The sequence below is a fragment of the Osmia bicornis genome, chromosome 16, assembly GCF_907164935.1.
Source record: "Osmia bicornis bicornis chromosome 16, iOsmBic2.1, whole genome shotgun sequence".
Classification (NCBI taxonomy): Eukaryota; Metazoa; Arthropoda; class Insecta; order Hymenoptera; family Megachilidae; genus Osmia; species Osmia bicornis.
This window is the reverse complement of record NC_060231.1, coordinates 3,144,616-3,160,605: the sequence shown is the minus strand read 5'-3', so window position 1 is coordinate 3,160,605 and position 15,990 is coordinate 3,144,616. Positions and strand designations below refer to the sequence as shown.

Genomic DNA, 15,990 nt, shown 5'->3' with positions numbered 1-15,990 from the left:
CATTGAACCTGGACAATTAACACAGTGGAAATTAAGAGGGTTCCTCGCATCAGGATGAATTATTTGCTCCATCTGGTGCGTCGTTCCAGGTGAAAATCAAGGAAACGATTTATCTGTTTCCCACGAATGCAATTTCCAGCGTGACTGCAGTAGATTAACCGTAACTATTAAACAAGTAACAAGATTTATTTATTAAATTGTACGGGCATGGCCCTTTTTATAAATGGATACATAATGCAGTCAATTAATGGTTAATAAAAATTTTGTTAACACGTTATTGCAGATTTGTCCAAAGCTGGTAAATGTACAAAAAAAAAGGAGAAAAAAAAATAATTAAGTTACATAAGGATCAATAATAATGATCCCTTCAAGTAGAAGTTTTATTTAATATTCAGACACTTTGGTATGACTGGTACTTCATTTTTCAACTTTTAATTAATTTATAATAATCAATTTCATTGATTCTCTACTGTAATGAATTTTAATTTTAATGTTTTCTGTAATTGGGCGGCCCTAGACGTTAGGGGGGCCCTGGACGTTGGAGGACCCTGGACCTTGGGGGGCCCTAGGCGGCCGCCTAGATCCAAGGCCGGCCCAGCATTGATCCCTTGAAGTAGAAGTTTCATTTAATGCTCAGACACTTTGGTATGACTGGTACTTCATTTTTCAACTTTTAATTAATTTATAATGCAAAATAAAATGAGTGCTGGAATTATATAGTCATCAGATATACTGATAAAAGTGAACAGGTCAATAATAAAGTATTGGCATGTGCTTGCTGGAAGTAGGCTCGAAGCTTGCTCTAGTGATTTCAAGTGAGTCAAATTAGATATCTACTATTGAATTGCAACGGTTCACTATAGAACAAGCCCTGGCGATGGTGTCACAGAGCCCAAACCTCGGTATAGCGAGCGAGTAGGTCTGGAAGGAGTGAAGAAGTTAATTAATTAGAATATTAAGACGGACAGTCGAGGCGATCAGTAATTAATTTCTGAATGAAGATTCTTCTTTGTAATAAATTTGTTGCTTTTTTAGAATGAATGAAGATTCTTTCTTCTTTGCAATAAATTTGTTGCTTTTTTAAAATGCAGGTGCAAAAGTGCAGCGTGCAAAAATCGATTCGCAGATCGTAAACCGCAGCCAGTCTGGATTTAATCCGAAAGAAAAATACAGGATCGGGACAGGTCCATTGTGCCGGCGGATTTTTGATCCTCGAGATCGAGAGATAACCGAAGGGGATCAGATTTAAATGGCAAATCCCTGGGGCACGTGTGCGCGCTTTCACTCAATCTCTATAAGAAGTTAAATACGAGGAAGGGAGAAAAATTTTACTACTGCAACAAGGAGTGTCTGTCTATTAAAAAATCATTTAATTATTATTTCATTTTGCGATACATTGATCCAGGGCCGGCCCTGAGATTTCGGGGTCCGAGGCGAGCCCTTTCACATATATGACATAAAAAAAAGTATCTCAAATAAAATTTGTAAAATTAACATTAAAGCTTGTATAACTAATTTAGATTAATATTCAAGTGAAAATTACCCTTCTTGTATTCTTAGACGCAAAATCATCTTATGGGGCCCCTGGACCTTGGGGGGCCCTGGGCCCAGAGCCGGCCCTGCATTGATCCCTTGAAGTAGAAGTTTCATTTAATGCTCAGACACTTTGGGATGACTGGTACTTCATATCAATTTCATTGATTCTCTACTGCAATGAATTTTAATTTTAATGTTTTCTGGAATTGGGGGCCCTAGACGGAGGGCCCAAAGCCGGCCCTGCATTGATCCCTTCAAGTAGAAGTTTCATTTAATATTCAGACACTTTGGTATGACTGGTACTTCATTTTTCAACTTTTAATTAATTTATAATAATCAATATCATGGATTTTAATTTTAATGTTTTCTGTAATTTCCAGAAAATGTTTCTATAGAAATTCATCGCTTTCCAAGTGAACACCCTCCCTGCGTGTAACCGATTTTTCATGGTGCATCCTCGCACCTAGGGACCCATGTCCAACACCTGGTACCCGGGACGGACTCGAGAGCATCCTGGTACCCACTCGAAATACTGCTAAGCCCCTAAGCGTCTATTAATTTATACTCAGCGGGAGTGTGAAATCGATTTAGATTCGGACCGAATTCATTTTCCAGTTTTTATGTGTCTGCAACCCTACCAATGATTGTGCCATATAATGGAATTTTTGGATGACTTCAATTTAAGGTATACTGCATGTTAATTATAACTTTAATGTACATTTTATAATTTAAATATTTATAGCATTCTTGTTATTTTCAGGTGTGACGTGTTTGTCGGTTACGCGAAATGGAAGTGTACATACACCTTGTGTGTATTTATCCTGAAACATCCGGTCACCGTTGGACGACCGTGGGTGTAATCGAGCGAACCATCGAAATCGTGAGCTAATTTAACCATCAGCCTGTCCAAGCAAATTTTTAGCCACCTGTCTAATATACACTTTTGCATCCGTTTCCGGTTCGTGGGGGATGTTACCCCCTGCGGTGTCCCCGTGGCTGGGACCTCTGCCAGGAGGGCACGATCCCCTAAACGTTCCATGCTTCGGTGCACCACCTTCGCCCTATGTTCCACGAGCCAACGGGATCGATTCGTTATCGCAAAACGTCCCAATGTCGACGAATTTTCAGGATAAAGATCAGCTCTTTATGCCTGATGAAGGTGAGAGTACAAAGGTGCATAATTTCCTTAGGTAGTAGGAAATTATCGGTGGCACAAGCTGCTTTTTTTTGCATTGAATGCATTGAATGGTCAAAGCACGTTCCATTGACCAATAATGGAGATGAAAGATATCGTTTCATTGATTTGAACATTTTGAATAGAGCGTTTAATTCCCAGATTTTGTGTGTATGGGGTACTGGTGATTACTGATATTGAAATATGTCAATTTTCCTCCCTCCTCAGTGCTATTATAATTTAATAAGATTGCTCATGTTGTTTAACTTCTATTGTTGTACAAGTATTTCAACATCTGTGAAGTATTCAGAGTTTAGAAATATTTACATATTGTTTGAAATATGGAAATTAAATTAGAGAAGATACCATATTAAAGTTTTAATGCTTTTGTAGAATTAATTATAATTATTTATTTGAATTGAGATTTATAAATGTTAAAATAAAAGTATTTGAATTTTGTTTATAAAAATAAATGATGAGCGAAAATGACTAAGTTGGGGCTGGCGATTTCTTCTTTATCGATATGCTCTTCCTTATCGACCTCAACGCCGGCCGCCACAAAAAGTTACTAGTAGTGCACCCTGTCGGTAAGAATATCTATTAACATTCTGCATTACCCTTGGAGCTAAAACAGAGGTTCAAAATGTTTTTTTCTATTTTTATTTTAGTACTTTGTTTTTAATTTAATCAATTTCTTAAAAACTGAAATGTATTTTTTTATCTCCACGTTCTGAAACATAAATATTCAACGAGTTACTTAGCAGGTAATAAAATCTACAATGAATATTTTTATATTTCAAAAGGAAAAACGAAAAACAGATTACTGTTCCTGCGCAGTAGCAGAATACACGATGACGTGTTCGAATCAAAGTTGAAACTGGCGCCTCGGAGCAGAAAAAATCGTCAGTCGACTGCGGCATATCCCTCGATCTCTCGAAGCGATATAAGTGGCCTTCAGGTGAAACCTTGAGGCTAACTAATATTTTCGCTGAGCTGGGTTGTTGTTTACATCCAGGAGCCGCTCTTCGTACGGTCAGGCCGTGCGCGAGGGGAGCGGCAAAAATTCATCCGTGAAATTTAGCAATACTCAGAGACCCATAGTGCTACCGAACCGTTTCTGCTGTTCTCATTCGATCATCCGTGCTCCAGGGACCGACGGTAAACAAAATGAAGGTAACGGTAACCACGCTCAGCGACGACATCTTCGTCCTGGACGTGATCGAGGACATGGAACTGTCCAGTTTCAAAGCTCTCTGCGAGATCGAATGCAACGTTCCAACCCACGAGATGATGATCGCGTTTAACGGTCTACCGCTGATGGACGACAAGAAGTCGCTGAAAGATCACGGCATCCAGGAAGGTGACGTGGTTATTTTGCAGCACATGCATCAGAGCGGGGCCGACTTGAACCTTCACCCCTTTAATGGAGGTCAGCTTCAATACAGCACCATTATTTAAAGTGGCAATCGAGGCGGGTCGTGAGGTTAGCTTTTCGGCTTCGATTTACGTTTTTCTTCTGTATTGTTACGTTTCTCGATCAGTTCTTGTCGTACAAGCTCAACAATTCCATCACCCACACTTCCAATGAATTAATTTCAACTGACTAGAACCGAGCATGTTCCCTGTGTTTCACTATATTCAGTTTACCCCAAATTATTTTTCTTTTGTTCGAATAGGTTTTGTCTCTGTTACGTTCCTTTTTACAATCAACGCATATTGGTTTCAAAGAAATGTGTAATAGCTTAGCACAGATTTGTAATGTGATTATGTTTAGTTTAACGATAGTCCACCGCGATGTGCTTAGTTGATGATTTATTTAAAAGATGAACTTCGCACAGTAAGAAAATAAATGAGAATGTATTAAATTCCAAGATACATTACTTTAGCTATTCCAATGTTGGACTTCAGTACCATCAGAGTCCCAGGAGCGCCGAGTAGTAGCCGGCAGCCAGATCCTTCGGCCAGTGCTTTGGCGAGAATACAGAATCCTAGTAAGGAGGATGATCCGGAGATAATAAGACAGATGGTTTTAGCTAATCCCGATCAATTAGCATTGCTTAGTCAAAATAACCCCGAGCTGGCTAGTGCCGTAATTTCTGGAAACCTGGGTGAGTTCGCTTAGCTTCATTTCAAAACTACGAACATTTCCTACGAGATACTAATTTCTGATTCGCAGAGACATTTTCCACCGTGCTCAAAGAACAGATTAAGTTCAGAGAAGAACGAGAGGCACAGAGACTGAGAATGATGAACGCTGATCCTTTTGACACAGAGGCACAAAGATTCATTGCTGAAGATATTAGACAGAAAAACATCGAGGCCAACATGGAAGCTGCAATGGAATACAATCCTGAAACATTCGGATCGGTTGTTATGTTATATATTAATTGTAAGGTTAACGGATTTCCAGTTAAAGCCTTCATCGATACAGGTACACAGCGGTTGTCCTTATTCACATTTATAAATAGTTGGAAAAATGCGATCAGCGCGCAAATGCGCGTTGCAAATACTTTAAATCGCGAATATGTTGAAACAGAGACAGGTTTATTTTTAAATATTCTGTTTGGCTGCCTTTGGTTGGTGAACGTCTATTTTTAAATTCCTGCATTTTCAAAGTCATCCTTTGTGTTATGATTCTTCATGGAGGGAGCAGTTTAAATTTAGATATTAAAACCTGTGCGCTCGCATGTGCAATGATTTTATATTTTAAAATAATCCTTAATACTTTCACGGATATGCCATGTAATAAAATGGTTTGTTATTAATTAGGTGCACAGTCGACCATAATGTCCGATGCGTGTGCAGAGAGATGCCACCTGATGCGATTAGTTGATTCAAGGTGGGCTGGAATAGCCCATGGCGTTGGAACCCAACGAATTATTGGACGTATACACATGGTACAAATTCAAATTGGAAATGATCATTTAACAACTTCGTTCACTGTCCTTGCTGAACAAAGCATGGACATGTTGCTTGGCTTAGATATGTTAAAAAGGCATCAATGCTGCATAGACCTAAAAACAAATGTGCTCACAATTGGTACCACTGGTGCTGAAACACCATTTTTAGCAGAAGGTCAATTTCATTTTTAAACTCATTGTCATCAAATATTTAATTTGGGAGATTTACAATGTATTTTTTACCATAGGTGAGTTGCCAGAATGGCTCAGGTTAAGTGGTTACAGCGACATGAGTATGTATGACATAGAAGATGATAAAAAAGGGGACAAAAAGGGTCCTCAAAGGTCAGAGGAAGACTCTGCTAGAGATGTAAAGAAACAGCGTCGGCAGAACGGTAAGTAAGTATCTGTCCAGGCTATCCTGCCTTCTTAATTCCTATCAAATACCTATTACTGAAAAGCTCCCGTAATTTTAATTATTTATATTTTTCCTCGCTCCAAGGAAGTCCAGTTAAAACCAGAGGCGGCTCGCATATAGGCACTGTGGAATTGCAGCACCCCCTATTTAATGTAATGAGTCCTTTTTCCTTTAATTCTTTCTTTATACTTGTACAATATATAATTTTTAAGTTTAATGTCAGTAGCAGCCATCCCCCTAGATCTAGATTATGAAAAAGATAGAAAAATCTTTGTATGGAATTGTGCGCTTCACAGTTTGAGCGGCGCGGTGTCTGACCGTGTGCGCATGCGCATATAGGAAACTGCGCGCGAGGCTGCGCAGGAGAGAGCGATGCCGCTCCCGCAGTGGCGGGTTTTTTAAAACAAAGATTAAAAATTTTCTGATTAATTTAACTACGAGCCGCCACTGGTTAAAACAAATCCTTTGATTTGCCTGGACTGTCAACGTACATCTTGTATTTTATTAAAAGCAGAAAGAATGTCCTTCTTTATGTACCTTTTAGAGGATCAAGCAAGCATTAATGCGAGCGGAACATCGAGTAGAATAGGCGCAATAGAAACGACAGTTTTTGCCCACGATCCATTTACAGAAGAGACGGTGAAGGAAATCGAATCCCTGGGTTTCAACAGAGTACAAGTTATCGCAGAATTACGGAAATTTAACGGGGATAAAGCGAAGGCGACCGACTCGTTGTTCACAAAATCCATAAGACTTTAAAGTAATAGAAGAATGAAAAAGAAATTGTGAATGTTTCTGTGTCTGTGCAGTAAATTTTGGGGGGAGAAGGAGAAAGATTTGTACTTGATTTTTGGTAGCAATTTTTAATATCAACGATAATAATTGTACATTTGATGCACTAAAACGACCAAACGACGCTCAGGCAAGCATGCTCGTTGCTCGATAGCAGCATGAAATTTCAGATTTAATTTCATCGAGCAGCTATAAACGCAACCTTCATTTTAAACAAGGACTACTATAAAAGAGCTATACAATTGCTGTGCATATCTTTCCTTTTTTTGCTACGTATGAAGAATTTATAAAGTAAAAAAAAATCTATGCTATTTAAACCATAATTATCGCAGTACATAATTTTAAGGGCAATAAATGGTGAATTAAAAGAATGTTTTAATTTAACTGAGCAGCTTATTATTTTCGTGAAGGTAAATGGGAGCGAAGGTTCTTTTAAAAATGAAAAAATGAATAATGTAAAAGTAAAATGTTTCTTTTGCGACCAAACTTAGTTCCTCCAGCATTTTAATGAATAAAACCATCTAATAATGCTGCAATCATGACTTAAAGAATCTAAAATCTCTGTTTCTTTACAAAATAAGATACAAGCAACTTATAGAAACTTCTATTATTTTCTTTATACAGTTCAATCAAGTTTACAAACAGATGAATCATTGTGAGTTTTGTATCATTACTATTTATTTAAGGTATATGGTATTTTTCTGTATTTTCTTTATTATATCGATAAAAGAAGTGTAACAACATGATCTCACCTAAGTTTCTCAAAAGTTCTTCCTTGTCGCAATTGCGTTTTAAAAAACAAAACAAAATAGGAAGTGAAAGGAATTTGAAACTGCAGACTCTGCAGATTTCTATTCTTTTTCCTAAACAAAAATTGATAATGGAATAATTGAATTTTCAATATCATAAATTCGCTATTTCTTTATACAACCTCGGGCAACTCGTTTACAGCCCACTTAATTTCAACCATTTTTCCGCTACGAGCAGATTCCTCGCAGGCGGTGGCAAGTTTGGAAACAGCTAGAGTCTCTTTAGCTAAGACAGACGATTCGTCCCTGCCGAGTACAACGTCGACGAAGTGGTCCAGTTCCCTGCGATAACCGTTCATGAATCGACTGGGGAACGAGTACCAAATTGGAGAACTATTGGGTCCTTGAAGACCGTATTGGGTGTTGACGCAGTGAATCGGTTGTTCGTTGTCCGCTTTGATCATACCCTTGGGACCGAACACTTCAAGACGCTGATCGTATCCGTAATTACTGTTTCTTGATAAGTCAATCATCCCTAATGTACCTGAAGGGAAGTACAAAGAAACCGCCACTGTGTCGAAGTCGCCTATCTGTTTGATTTCTGGAATGTTTGCAGTGGCTTGGACGGCAACCTGCAACAAAGTATTTTTATGAAACAGCAATTAACACAAAGTATTGAGAACTTTGCGTTTAATTGGTAAAGAAACTATAGAGGGTGCTTCACGTTGTTTTTAATTTAAGACGATGTAACATTTGTCGAACTCTGTGCCAATGCGTTTGTTCACGACCGAGCGCGGTTCAGAGCCAACGCTCTCGAGTGTTGGCTCTGAACCGCGCTCGGTCGTGAACAAATGCATTGGTACAGCGTGGGTATCAACGGAAGCGTGTGATAAATGTTACATGTGTTTTTCGTTAATAATTCAAAAACGAAGCTTTGATCAACATTTTGGTGAAGGAAAAAGTTGTTCAGAACCTCCCATTTCCGGGTGTTACAGGAGTTATGAGACACCCTGTATACACTTTAATCTAATTTGAACTAATTTTAAGAATTATAAATAAATTAGTGTAAGTTTATCTAGAGTTCCCAAGGAACTAATTAACAACCTATCTACATTTATCTTCTTTTTTTCTAGTTGAGGCTCTGAAAAATGAACTTACCTTGACCGGATATTCTCCAAGAACCCAGGTGATTATATCCAGATCATGGACCATGCAGTCATGAAATATACCACCAGACATTTTCAAGTAATCCAAGCTAGGAAGAGGAGAGTCCCGGGAGACAGATTTAATGGTGTGTACATGTCCAACTTCTCCTTTCCTGACCCTCTCCCTGACGGACGAGTAGCTGGGATCGAAACGTCTGTTGAAGGCGCTGAACAACGGTTTACCGACCTTCTTGGCAGTCTCGTAACATTTCATCGTATTAACGCGATCCTCGGCCACTGGTTTCTCACAGAAGACGGCTTTCTTCGCTTCTAAAGCTTTCCTCACAATAGTCTCATGAGTGTATGTAGGCGAGGCGACAATAACTGCATCTATGCTGTGCAACCAAGGATAATGGTCAGTTGTTAACAATAGATTTCCGGACTCACATCCGTCAAAATAGGTATAGCATATATGGATTTTTGGAACTGAAGAGTGGAAGGAATTAGTATTCTATTAAAAATGCAACATATGTTTTAAAATAAATTATTTAAGTTTTTCTATATATATATAGTGTTAATTGAATTTATTATGCTCAAATATATTGGGCACAGGTTGACCATAAATTCAGTACTAACAGAATTGTTATGAAACGTTTTCAAAAAATTTGGTACTATAAAATGAAGAAAGATACCCCTGGTTTGTAACTATCATACCACTATTTCCAAATTTTCTGACTAGTTCATGAAACAAAAATTGATCTACTTACTTAGGATCACTGAATACTTTGTCCGACTGTTTACTGTTCAAGAAGGTAACGTCGTCCAGGTGCCAATGCTGTCTGATAGCCTCCCATTTGGACTCGACGTCGTCTATTATGTAAAGCAACTTTACACGTTGATTTGCAACGACGTTGGAAAGATGAATGGTCCCAGCTCTGCCCACACCGAACAAGGCTAGCTTTATTATCTTATGGCGTGCTTCATTTTTCAATGTAATATCCTCCAGGTATCTGTAATAACATTTCAATTATTTTCAGGGGAAGCAGAGGAATAAAGGAGACAGGGAATGTTGAAGAATTACTTCATCTTTTCAAAGGAAACGAAGAAACGTTCACCAATGAAGATGGAAACTCATGGGAAACACTCACTTTTGATGAAGATAGTCCTGTGGAGGTGGCGCGGGTTGCGGTTTCGTGTACGGCGATGCCTCTTTGAACTTCGCTGTTGCCATGGTTCTCAAGTTTTCTTCAAATAATTCACGAGAAGCCGGTATGCAATGTGATTCGCCACACTTGGTGCCCTGCGAGACACTGACCGGCTATTAGGGTTCTTATACAAATAAATGTGATCAGTCGTCGAGGTGGGGGAGAGACTTTGAGAGATTAAAGATGACGTAAATTACAACTCGCGAAAGATTTTTGTTTTTTCAAACGATAAACATTGAAACTAAGAAAACTTTGGGGTAAAGAATTGCAAATAACAACCAATAATCTATTTTCTTCTTAATCTAGATATCGTCTGACCTCTTAGTCCTCTGACCGGATCAGAAATCACCCGAATAATTTGTACAAAACTGGTTTTATTCGGTTAATCCCCTTATCAGTTGCGAATTAAAACTTCCATCGATAAAACTTTGCTTTCTATGCTTTTTCTAGAGATTATTTATGTAGAAAATGTGTCTCAATATCTGTATAAATTATTCATGTAAAACACATTTATTAACTTAGATTAATTCATTTATTTATTCATTATAATTAATTAATTAACTTAGAGGTAAGGTCTAAAAAATTTTCAGAAAATTATTAAAATACAGTCATTCCATTTATTACAAAATTTATTATTAAATTAATGTACAAAAATGATTCAGTCTCATAAAGTATTATGTAAAGGGGTCGTTTCTAATGTGTTCTTACAATAGAAGGTTATCAGGGCATCGTATCGCGTATCGTTCAAACGAATCGTCGCCAGTGCGGTTTGAGTCAACAGCGGATCATGGAATTCCATTACTGGAATTTGGACCTTGTTTTATCATGAATGTAACAGATGGAAAATTAGCTAAAATCCAATGAACCACTTCTTACCTACCCTTTCGCTGCCAGGCGAATTTTTGAACTTGCAGTGGGCCAGAAATTTCATATGAAAAATTTTATAATGGCAAAGAACTGCTAAATATATTAAAATAAAGCTACAATCTTGCCAATAGCACATTTTTCTTAATGGTCACCAGTGACCACCATGGCCCAAACGAAGAGGTCCCATGGGACCACACTGGCAGTGAAAGGGTTAAGAAGTGTATATATAGTTCCTTATTGTAATTCCCATATAACATTATATTGGGCAATGATTTACAGCTCATCGTTTAACTTCAGGATTGAATTAGGAACGAAAACGACTTCGCTCGTGTCGCTCTTCACGCAGGCTGTTCTCTTTGTCTTGTCTCTGGCCGGGTCGGCGTCCACCAAGGATATACTGGATCTTACTAGTCTGCCAATACCAACGCGAAGAATCGTCAGATAACACAATCAGGAACATGGAATTAAATACAAAGCAGGCATAAAATACTCATGTAATTGCGTAAGATGATGTTGATTAAAAGTTGAAATTAACTAGTTACCCCTTATCTGGTTCGTTCAGTTCTGTTGATACTGTTACATCTGTAGGCTTGGAGAAATCACATTCCAAAACAAAAGCTGCGTCACCTGGTGTAATTAACTCATCATCGTGCTGGATGACTAGGGTGTTTTTGTACTTATCATGAAACTGTAATAGTAAGCTATTTTTAGTACATTATTTCTACTTTATCTTCTAATTGTCTTTTTTAATAACTATGAACTATTTACATTTTCAGTGTCGCATTGATCAAAGGGAATGTTCAGAGTGAAATTCCCACCGTGAGCTGGATCTAAAAAACAAGGAGCCTGTCTTGAATAGAAACTACCTTGAGTGTAGATTACTCCTGTGAAATTTTCTGACGTTTTCAGATTCACTGTCATCTTCTCAGCCCCGCAATGTAGTGAAACTTGATCATATCCTTCAGTAGACGCTCCTATTTCCATGTCCATGGACAAATCCTGCAGCCAAATTTCTTCTAAGATGATAGAAAATGTTTAGAATAATTGAGAAATACAGGGATCCATTTTTGGAAGTATTGAAAAAATGTAGGATCTTTTAAACGTATATTGTATTGTAAAATTAATCATTTTTTACCCGCCAAACGCTGTTCCAGCGCAAAAGTGAAGAACAGTAAAGCGTGTAGCGGTAATCGCATGACGTAGAACATTGCCAGACGAACGTCCGTGAACTGACGGTGAATTCAAGTTCATGAACCGAGTCCCTCCAGTTACCTGTTCCAGACTGGTCCCCACTTTGACATCAGTCCTCTAACATTCTCATAGCACCAATTCTGTTTGGGCCTATATTTTATTCATAAATGTCGAGTAAGGGAAATATATTTGGTCTTTTTTTATTTTTAATTGTATTTCATTTATTATTAATATTATTACAGGGTGTCCCAGAACTTGCGTAACACCCAGAAATGGGGGGTTCCTGGGGTGATTCTGAATAACTTTTTCCTTTACCAAAATGTCGGTTGAAGCTTCGTTTTTGAGTTATTAAAGAAAAACACTGGCCAATCAGAGCGCGCGGTCAACTTCGGGAGTGTTGGCTCTGAACCGCGCTCGGTCGAGAACAAACGTTTTAAATTAACCTTCTTGTAATATGAAATAAAATAGAAATTGAATATAAGAAATCGGCAACTATTATTCATGAATAACGAATAATTCCACATTGTTGTTAATTTAAAACGATGTAACAATTATCCCACGCTTCCCTCGAAACCCACGCTGCGCCAATGTGTTTGTTCACGACCGAGCGCGGTTCAAACCCAACGCTCCGTGACTGAGCGCGCGCTCTGATTGGCCAGCGTTTTTCGTTAATAATTCAAAAACGAAGCTTCAAACAACATTTTGGTAAAGGGAAAAGTTGTTCAGAATCACCCCAGCAACCCCCCATTTCCGGGTGTTACACGAGTCCTGTATATTTCAAAATTGTACTCTATTTGATTTTTTTTCTTTAACTCAAAATATTTAAAATTTCAAATGCTCACTGATATAAATGGAGATCTTTTCTAAATTTGGCTTTTGTTTTAGGATTATCTTATGTTGATGGCGAGGTCCTATTCTGGTTGCATACATTCAGGATCATGGATGTCATTGATCCCCAAAATTCACATACATTGCAGGGAGCCAATCAAAATATTCTGTAATGGAAATTTTTCTCAATTTCTGTAATGGAAATTTTTGAACTTGTACATTTCTGATTATTTAGTAATCTGTTCATCCTTTATTTTTCATTTTAATCTTTCATTTATCTATCGATCCACAGGTTATGTCATCCACGTTTCAGCGACTTCCGTTCGATGGCGCAAAAATGTTAAAATAGTGGAGTTGCTTGGAAAGTAAACATGTTTTCCTCGTGTTACGTCACGCGTAACCATTTTATGAAACTCCGCATGTTTGCGAAATCATTTTCACACCCAGGAGGCGTTTGATGAGAAGTATGTTTAATTGATTGAACGTCTTTTAAACAAAATGATACAGTTTCTAGGTTATATGAAATTTGATGCAATTGTTAAAAGGAACAGGGTTCAAGGATGTCTGGGTACGCCACTGCTTCCAGTGAACGCGTGGAAAGGTTCATGTTTTTCTGCTTCACACAGTGATTGGTAAGCGGCTGATTTTATCGGTTCTTCGTGAACTCGTTGATCGTTCTTCGACCAAGATCCATTTAGGGGAACATTTTTATTGGTATCAATCCCACAAATTAATTTGGCATCATGGCAACCACACGCGTTGGCCAGATTCTTTTCACCAAAAGCTTGCAAATTGGTAGAAAACCGCAATACTTTGCATCGAATGTGAAATTTTATTGTTGTAAGTATCATGGAAAGAAATTGACTGATAATAATGTAAGGAAGAATTGAAAGAATAATGTTTATACTGTTGGTGACTTTACAACAAGTAATCTGTGATTTTGATGTGGTTTTGTTAGATATTCTTTTATTTTTGACATTGGAATATATGTATATGAAAAATATTGTAATAATGTATTACCAGTAGAAAAACTTGTTTTAGAAATTTTTTTTAAATACAGGAAACAGTATCCATTACATTCAGCTTATTAGTAAGAAGATATGAATTTTCTTTTTTTTTTAAATAATTAATATCAGAAACTTGTAGGGCCGGCCCTGAGATTTCGGGGGTCCTAGACGGGGCCCTTCACATATATGACATAAAAAAAAGTACCTCAAATAAAATTTATAAAATTAACATTAAAGCTAGTATAACTAATTTAGTTTAATATTCAAGTAAACATTACTCTTCTTTCATTCTTAGACGCAAAATCATCTTATTGGGGCCCTGCACCTTGGGGGACCCTACGGCCGCCTAATCTGCCTAGGCCCAGGGCCGGCCCTGGATAATTTCTTTTTGAAATTATTATGTAACTTGCGTATTATTTGTGCAAGTCATCGCGCCTTCCTAATTATAAAGAAAAATGTTGATTATAAAATTTGAATTTTACAGGTCAGGTTTCAAACTATGAGTACATCAAGGTCGAGACTGTCGGTGAGAAGAAGAACGTGGGTCTTGTCACCTTGAACAGACCAAAAGCGTTGAACGCTCTTTGTGATAAATTGATGACTGAAGTAACTGATGCTGTATCAAAATTTGATAATAATGATGGCATCGGCGCTATCGTCCTTACCGGCAGCGAAAAAGCATTTGCTGCTGGTAAGATACACCTAATGTATTTATAAATTAAGGGGAATCACCCAAGTGTTACGCTCACTTATTAAAGAAACTTTGCCAGCTTGTAGAGCTCGTCGAGCTGAACACGCCTATATCCCGTTTTGTAGGCAGACGGCTAATTGTTTAAAAGATATTAACAATTACAGTTAGTTACTATTTATATTGCGAAGTATGACAAACTCAATATACAAACGGTTAGCTCCGTGGTAAAACGCTTGACTCGTAATCTAAAAATGCAGGGTTCGAATCCATTCTTACAAACTGTTTTTTTTTTTTTTTTTTATTGCAATTTTTAGAAATTTTTTATAAAATTTTATTAAATTCAATTATGTCCATCCAGGCGCTGATATTAAAGAAATGCAGAACCAGACTTACTCGCAAACGATTAAGGGAAATTTCTTGACCAGTTGGGATGGAGTTTCTAAGGCAATCAAACCTGTAATCGCCGCAGTAAACGGCTATGCTGTAAGTTGAAGAATTAAAAAGATTCTTCAAAATGTATGTAATAATCACAGATTTTTGTATTCAGTTGGGAGGTGGTTGCGAATTGGCAATGATGTGCGATATCATTTACGCCGGAGACAAAGCGAAATTTGGCCAACCGGAAATTGCTATCGGTACGATACCTGGTGCGGGTGGCACTCAAAGACTGACAAGAGCCATCGGCAAAAGCAAGGCGATGGAAATGGTACTCACAGGGAATCAAATCACTGCTGAAGAAGCTGAGAAAAATGGTTTGTTTATTAACCCTTTCGCTGCCACGCGAATTTTTTAACTTGCAACGGTGGGCAACAAATTTCATATTAAAAATTTTATAATGGCAAAGAATGGCCCAAATGAAAAGACAAGCGCCGTTCCCATGGGACCACCGTGGCAGCGAAAGGGTTAAAATAAATTCATAAAGTTATACATATCAGAAAAATAGATTTATCCTTGTATAAATATTTGAAATCATAGGTCTAGTTAGTAAAGTCATACCAGCTGGTCAACTTGTTGCTGAAGCTATTAAATTAGCTGAGAAAATTGCTTCTCATTCGCAGATAACTGTCGCCATGGCTAAAGAATGTGTTAATACCGGTAATATTTTGTTTTCCACCTCATTATTTTTGAATTATTAATATTGTTTTGAGTTTGAATTAACATGATTTTGTTGTAGCTTATGAAACCACTTTGAAAGAAGGACTTCACTTTGAGAAGAGAATGTTCCATGGTACATTCGCAACGGTAAGAGATTCTTTAAAAATGTAATTTTGCAAATGAATGATGTAAAATTAAAATTTCAGACTGATAGAAAAGAGGGAATGACGGCATTCGTTGAGAAACGCCCTCCGAAATTCACAAACGAATAAAAAAAGAGATGATCAACTGTTAACTTAGGATATTACAAAATGATACTTATTTTTTATATTTTCTATATCTGTTATCAAGATGAGACATGTTTTAATAAAATATGTTTTTCAAGAAAAGCG

At 37.5% G+C, this 15,990-nt stretch overlaps 4 protein-coding genes and 1 long non-coding RNA gene across 7 annotated transcripts; 3 read left to right on the top strand and 2 right to left on the bottom strand.

Annotated features, from left to right (window-relative positions):
• The first annotated feature begins 3,597 nt into the window (after positions 1-3,597).
• On the top strand, positions 3,598-7,566 carry LOC114879763 (protein DDI1 homolog 2). Of its 2 annotated transcripts, none has more exons than XM_029195006.2 (6): positions 3,598-4,139; positions 4,597-4,818; positions 4,887-5,141; positions 5,480-5,785; positions 5,859-6,005; positions 6,573-7,566. In XM_029195006.2, the coding sequence occupies exons 1-6, from the start codon at positions 3,878-3,880 to the stop codon at positions 6,785-6,787; spliced, it is 1,407 nt and encodes a 468-aa protein (XP_029050839.1). In that variant the 5' UTR covers positions 3,598-3,877; the 3' UTR covers positions 6,788-7,566. The 2 variants fall into 2 exon arrangements, with proteins under 2 accessions (XP_029050839.1, XP_029050842.1); XM_029195009.2 differs by having other exon boundaries at positions 4,050-4,193.
• Positions 6,872-10,345, bottom strand: LOC114879764 (myo-inositol 2-dehydrogenase-like). The gene is made up of 4 exons (XM_029195010.2): positions 9,863-10,345; positions 9,482-9,724; positions 8,728-9,109; positions 6,872-8,201 (listed from the first exon to the last, which is right to left on the bottom strand). Exons 1-4 carry the CDS (start codon positions 9,943-9,945, stop codon positions 7,743-7,745), a joined length of 1,167 nt encoding a protein of 388 aa, XP_029050843.1. The 5' UTR covers positions 9,946-10,345; the 3' UTR covers positions 6,872-7,742.
• A 236-nt stretch (positions 10,346-10,581) lies between these two features.
• On the bottom strand, positions 10,582-13,004 carry LOC114879753. Its single transcript, XM_029195000.2, has 5 exons — positions 12,820-13,004; positions 11,922-12,127; positions 11,555-11,802; positions 11,329-11,474; positions 10,582-11,198 (listed from the first exon to the last, which is right to left on the bottom strand). Exons 2-5 carry the CDS (start codon positions 11,992-11,994, stop codon positions 11,060-11,062), a joined length of 606 nt encoding a protein of 201 aa, XP_029050833.1. The 5' UTR covers positions 11,995-12,127; positions 12,820-13,004; the 3' UTR covers positions 10,582-11,059.
• Positions 11,106-11,655, top strand: LOC114879755. Of its 2 annotated transcripts, none has more exons than XR_003789974.2 (3): positions 11,106-11,280; positions 11,375-11,482; positions 11,563-11,655. It is a non-coding gene; the product is annotated as an uncharacterized LOC114879755 (long non-coding RNA). The 2 variants fall into 2 exon arrangements; XR_003789973.2 differs by having other exon boundaries at positions 11,106-11,288.
• A 386-nt stretch (positions 13,005-13,390) lies between the features above and the next one.
• LOC114879751 (probable enoyl-CoA hydratase, mitochondrial) lies at positions 13,391-15,987 on the top strand. The gene is made up of 7 exons (XM_029194994.2): positions 13,391-13,645; positions 14,297-14,503; positions 14,862-14,986; positions 15,051-15,255; positions 15,479-15,598; positions 15,678-15,745; positions 15,805-15,987. Exons 1-7 carry the CDS (start codon positions 13,549-13,551, stop codon positions 15,868-15,870), a joined length of 888 nt encoding a protein of 295 aa, XP_029050827.1. The 5' UTR covers positions 13,391-13,548; the 3' UTR covers positions 15,871-15,987.
• The last annotated feature ends 3 nt before the right edge of the window (positions 15,988-15,990 follow it).

Coding starts and splice junctions, on each gene's coding strand:
- LOC114879751 (XM_029194994.2), top strand. CDS start 13,549: ATGGCAACCACACGCGTTGGCCAGATTCTTTTCACCAAAAGCTTGCAA. Junction 13,646..14,296: donor GAATGTGAAATTTTATTGTT/GTAAGTATCATG, acceptor TGAATTTTACAG/GTCAGGTTTCAAACTATGAG. Junction 15,599..15,677: donor TAAAGAATGTGTTAATACCG/GTAATATTTTGT, acceptor ATTTTGTTGTAG/CTTATGAAACCACTTTGAAA.
- LOC114879764 (XM_029195010.2), bottom strand. CDS start 9,945: ATGGCAACAGCGAAGTTCAAAGAGGCATCGCCGTACACGAAACCGCAA. Junction 9,725..9,862: donor CAGGACTATCTTCATCAAAA/GTGAGTGTTTCC, acceptor ATGTTATTACAG/ATACCTGGAGGATATTACAT. Junction 9,110..9,481: donor AAAGTATTCAGTGATCCTAA/GTAAGTAGATCA, acceptor TTGGTTGCACAG/CATAGATGCAGTTATTGTCG.
- LOC114879753 (XM_029195000.2), bottom strand. CDS start 11,994: ATGTTCTACGTCATGCGATTACCGCTACACGCTTTACTGTTCTTCACT. Junction 11,803..11,921: donor GCTGGAACAGCGTTTGGCGG/GTAAAAAATGAT, acceptor CTATCATCTTAG/AAGAAATTTGGCTGCAGGAT. Junction 11,475..11,554: donor ATCAATGCGACACTGAAAAT/GTAAATAGTTCA, acceptor TTACTATTACAG/TTTCATGATAAGTACAAAAA.
- LOC114879763 (XM_029195006.2), top strand. CDS start 3,878: ATGAAGGTAACGGTAACCACGCTCAGCGACGACATCTTCGTCCTGGAC. Junction 4,140..4,596: donor CCTTCACCCCTTTAATGGAG/GTCAGCTTCAAT, acceptor ACATTACTTTAG/CTATTCCAATGTTGGACTTC. Junction 5,142..5,479: donor TAAAGCCTTCATCGATACAG/GTACACAGCGGT, acceptor GTTATTAATTAG/GTGCACAGTCGACCATAATG.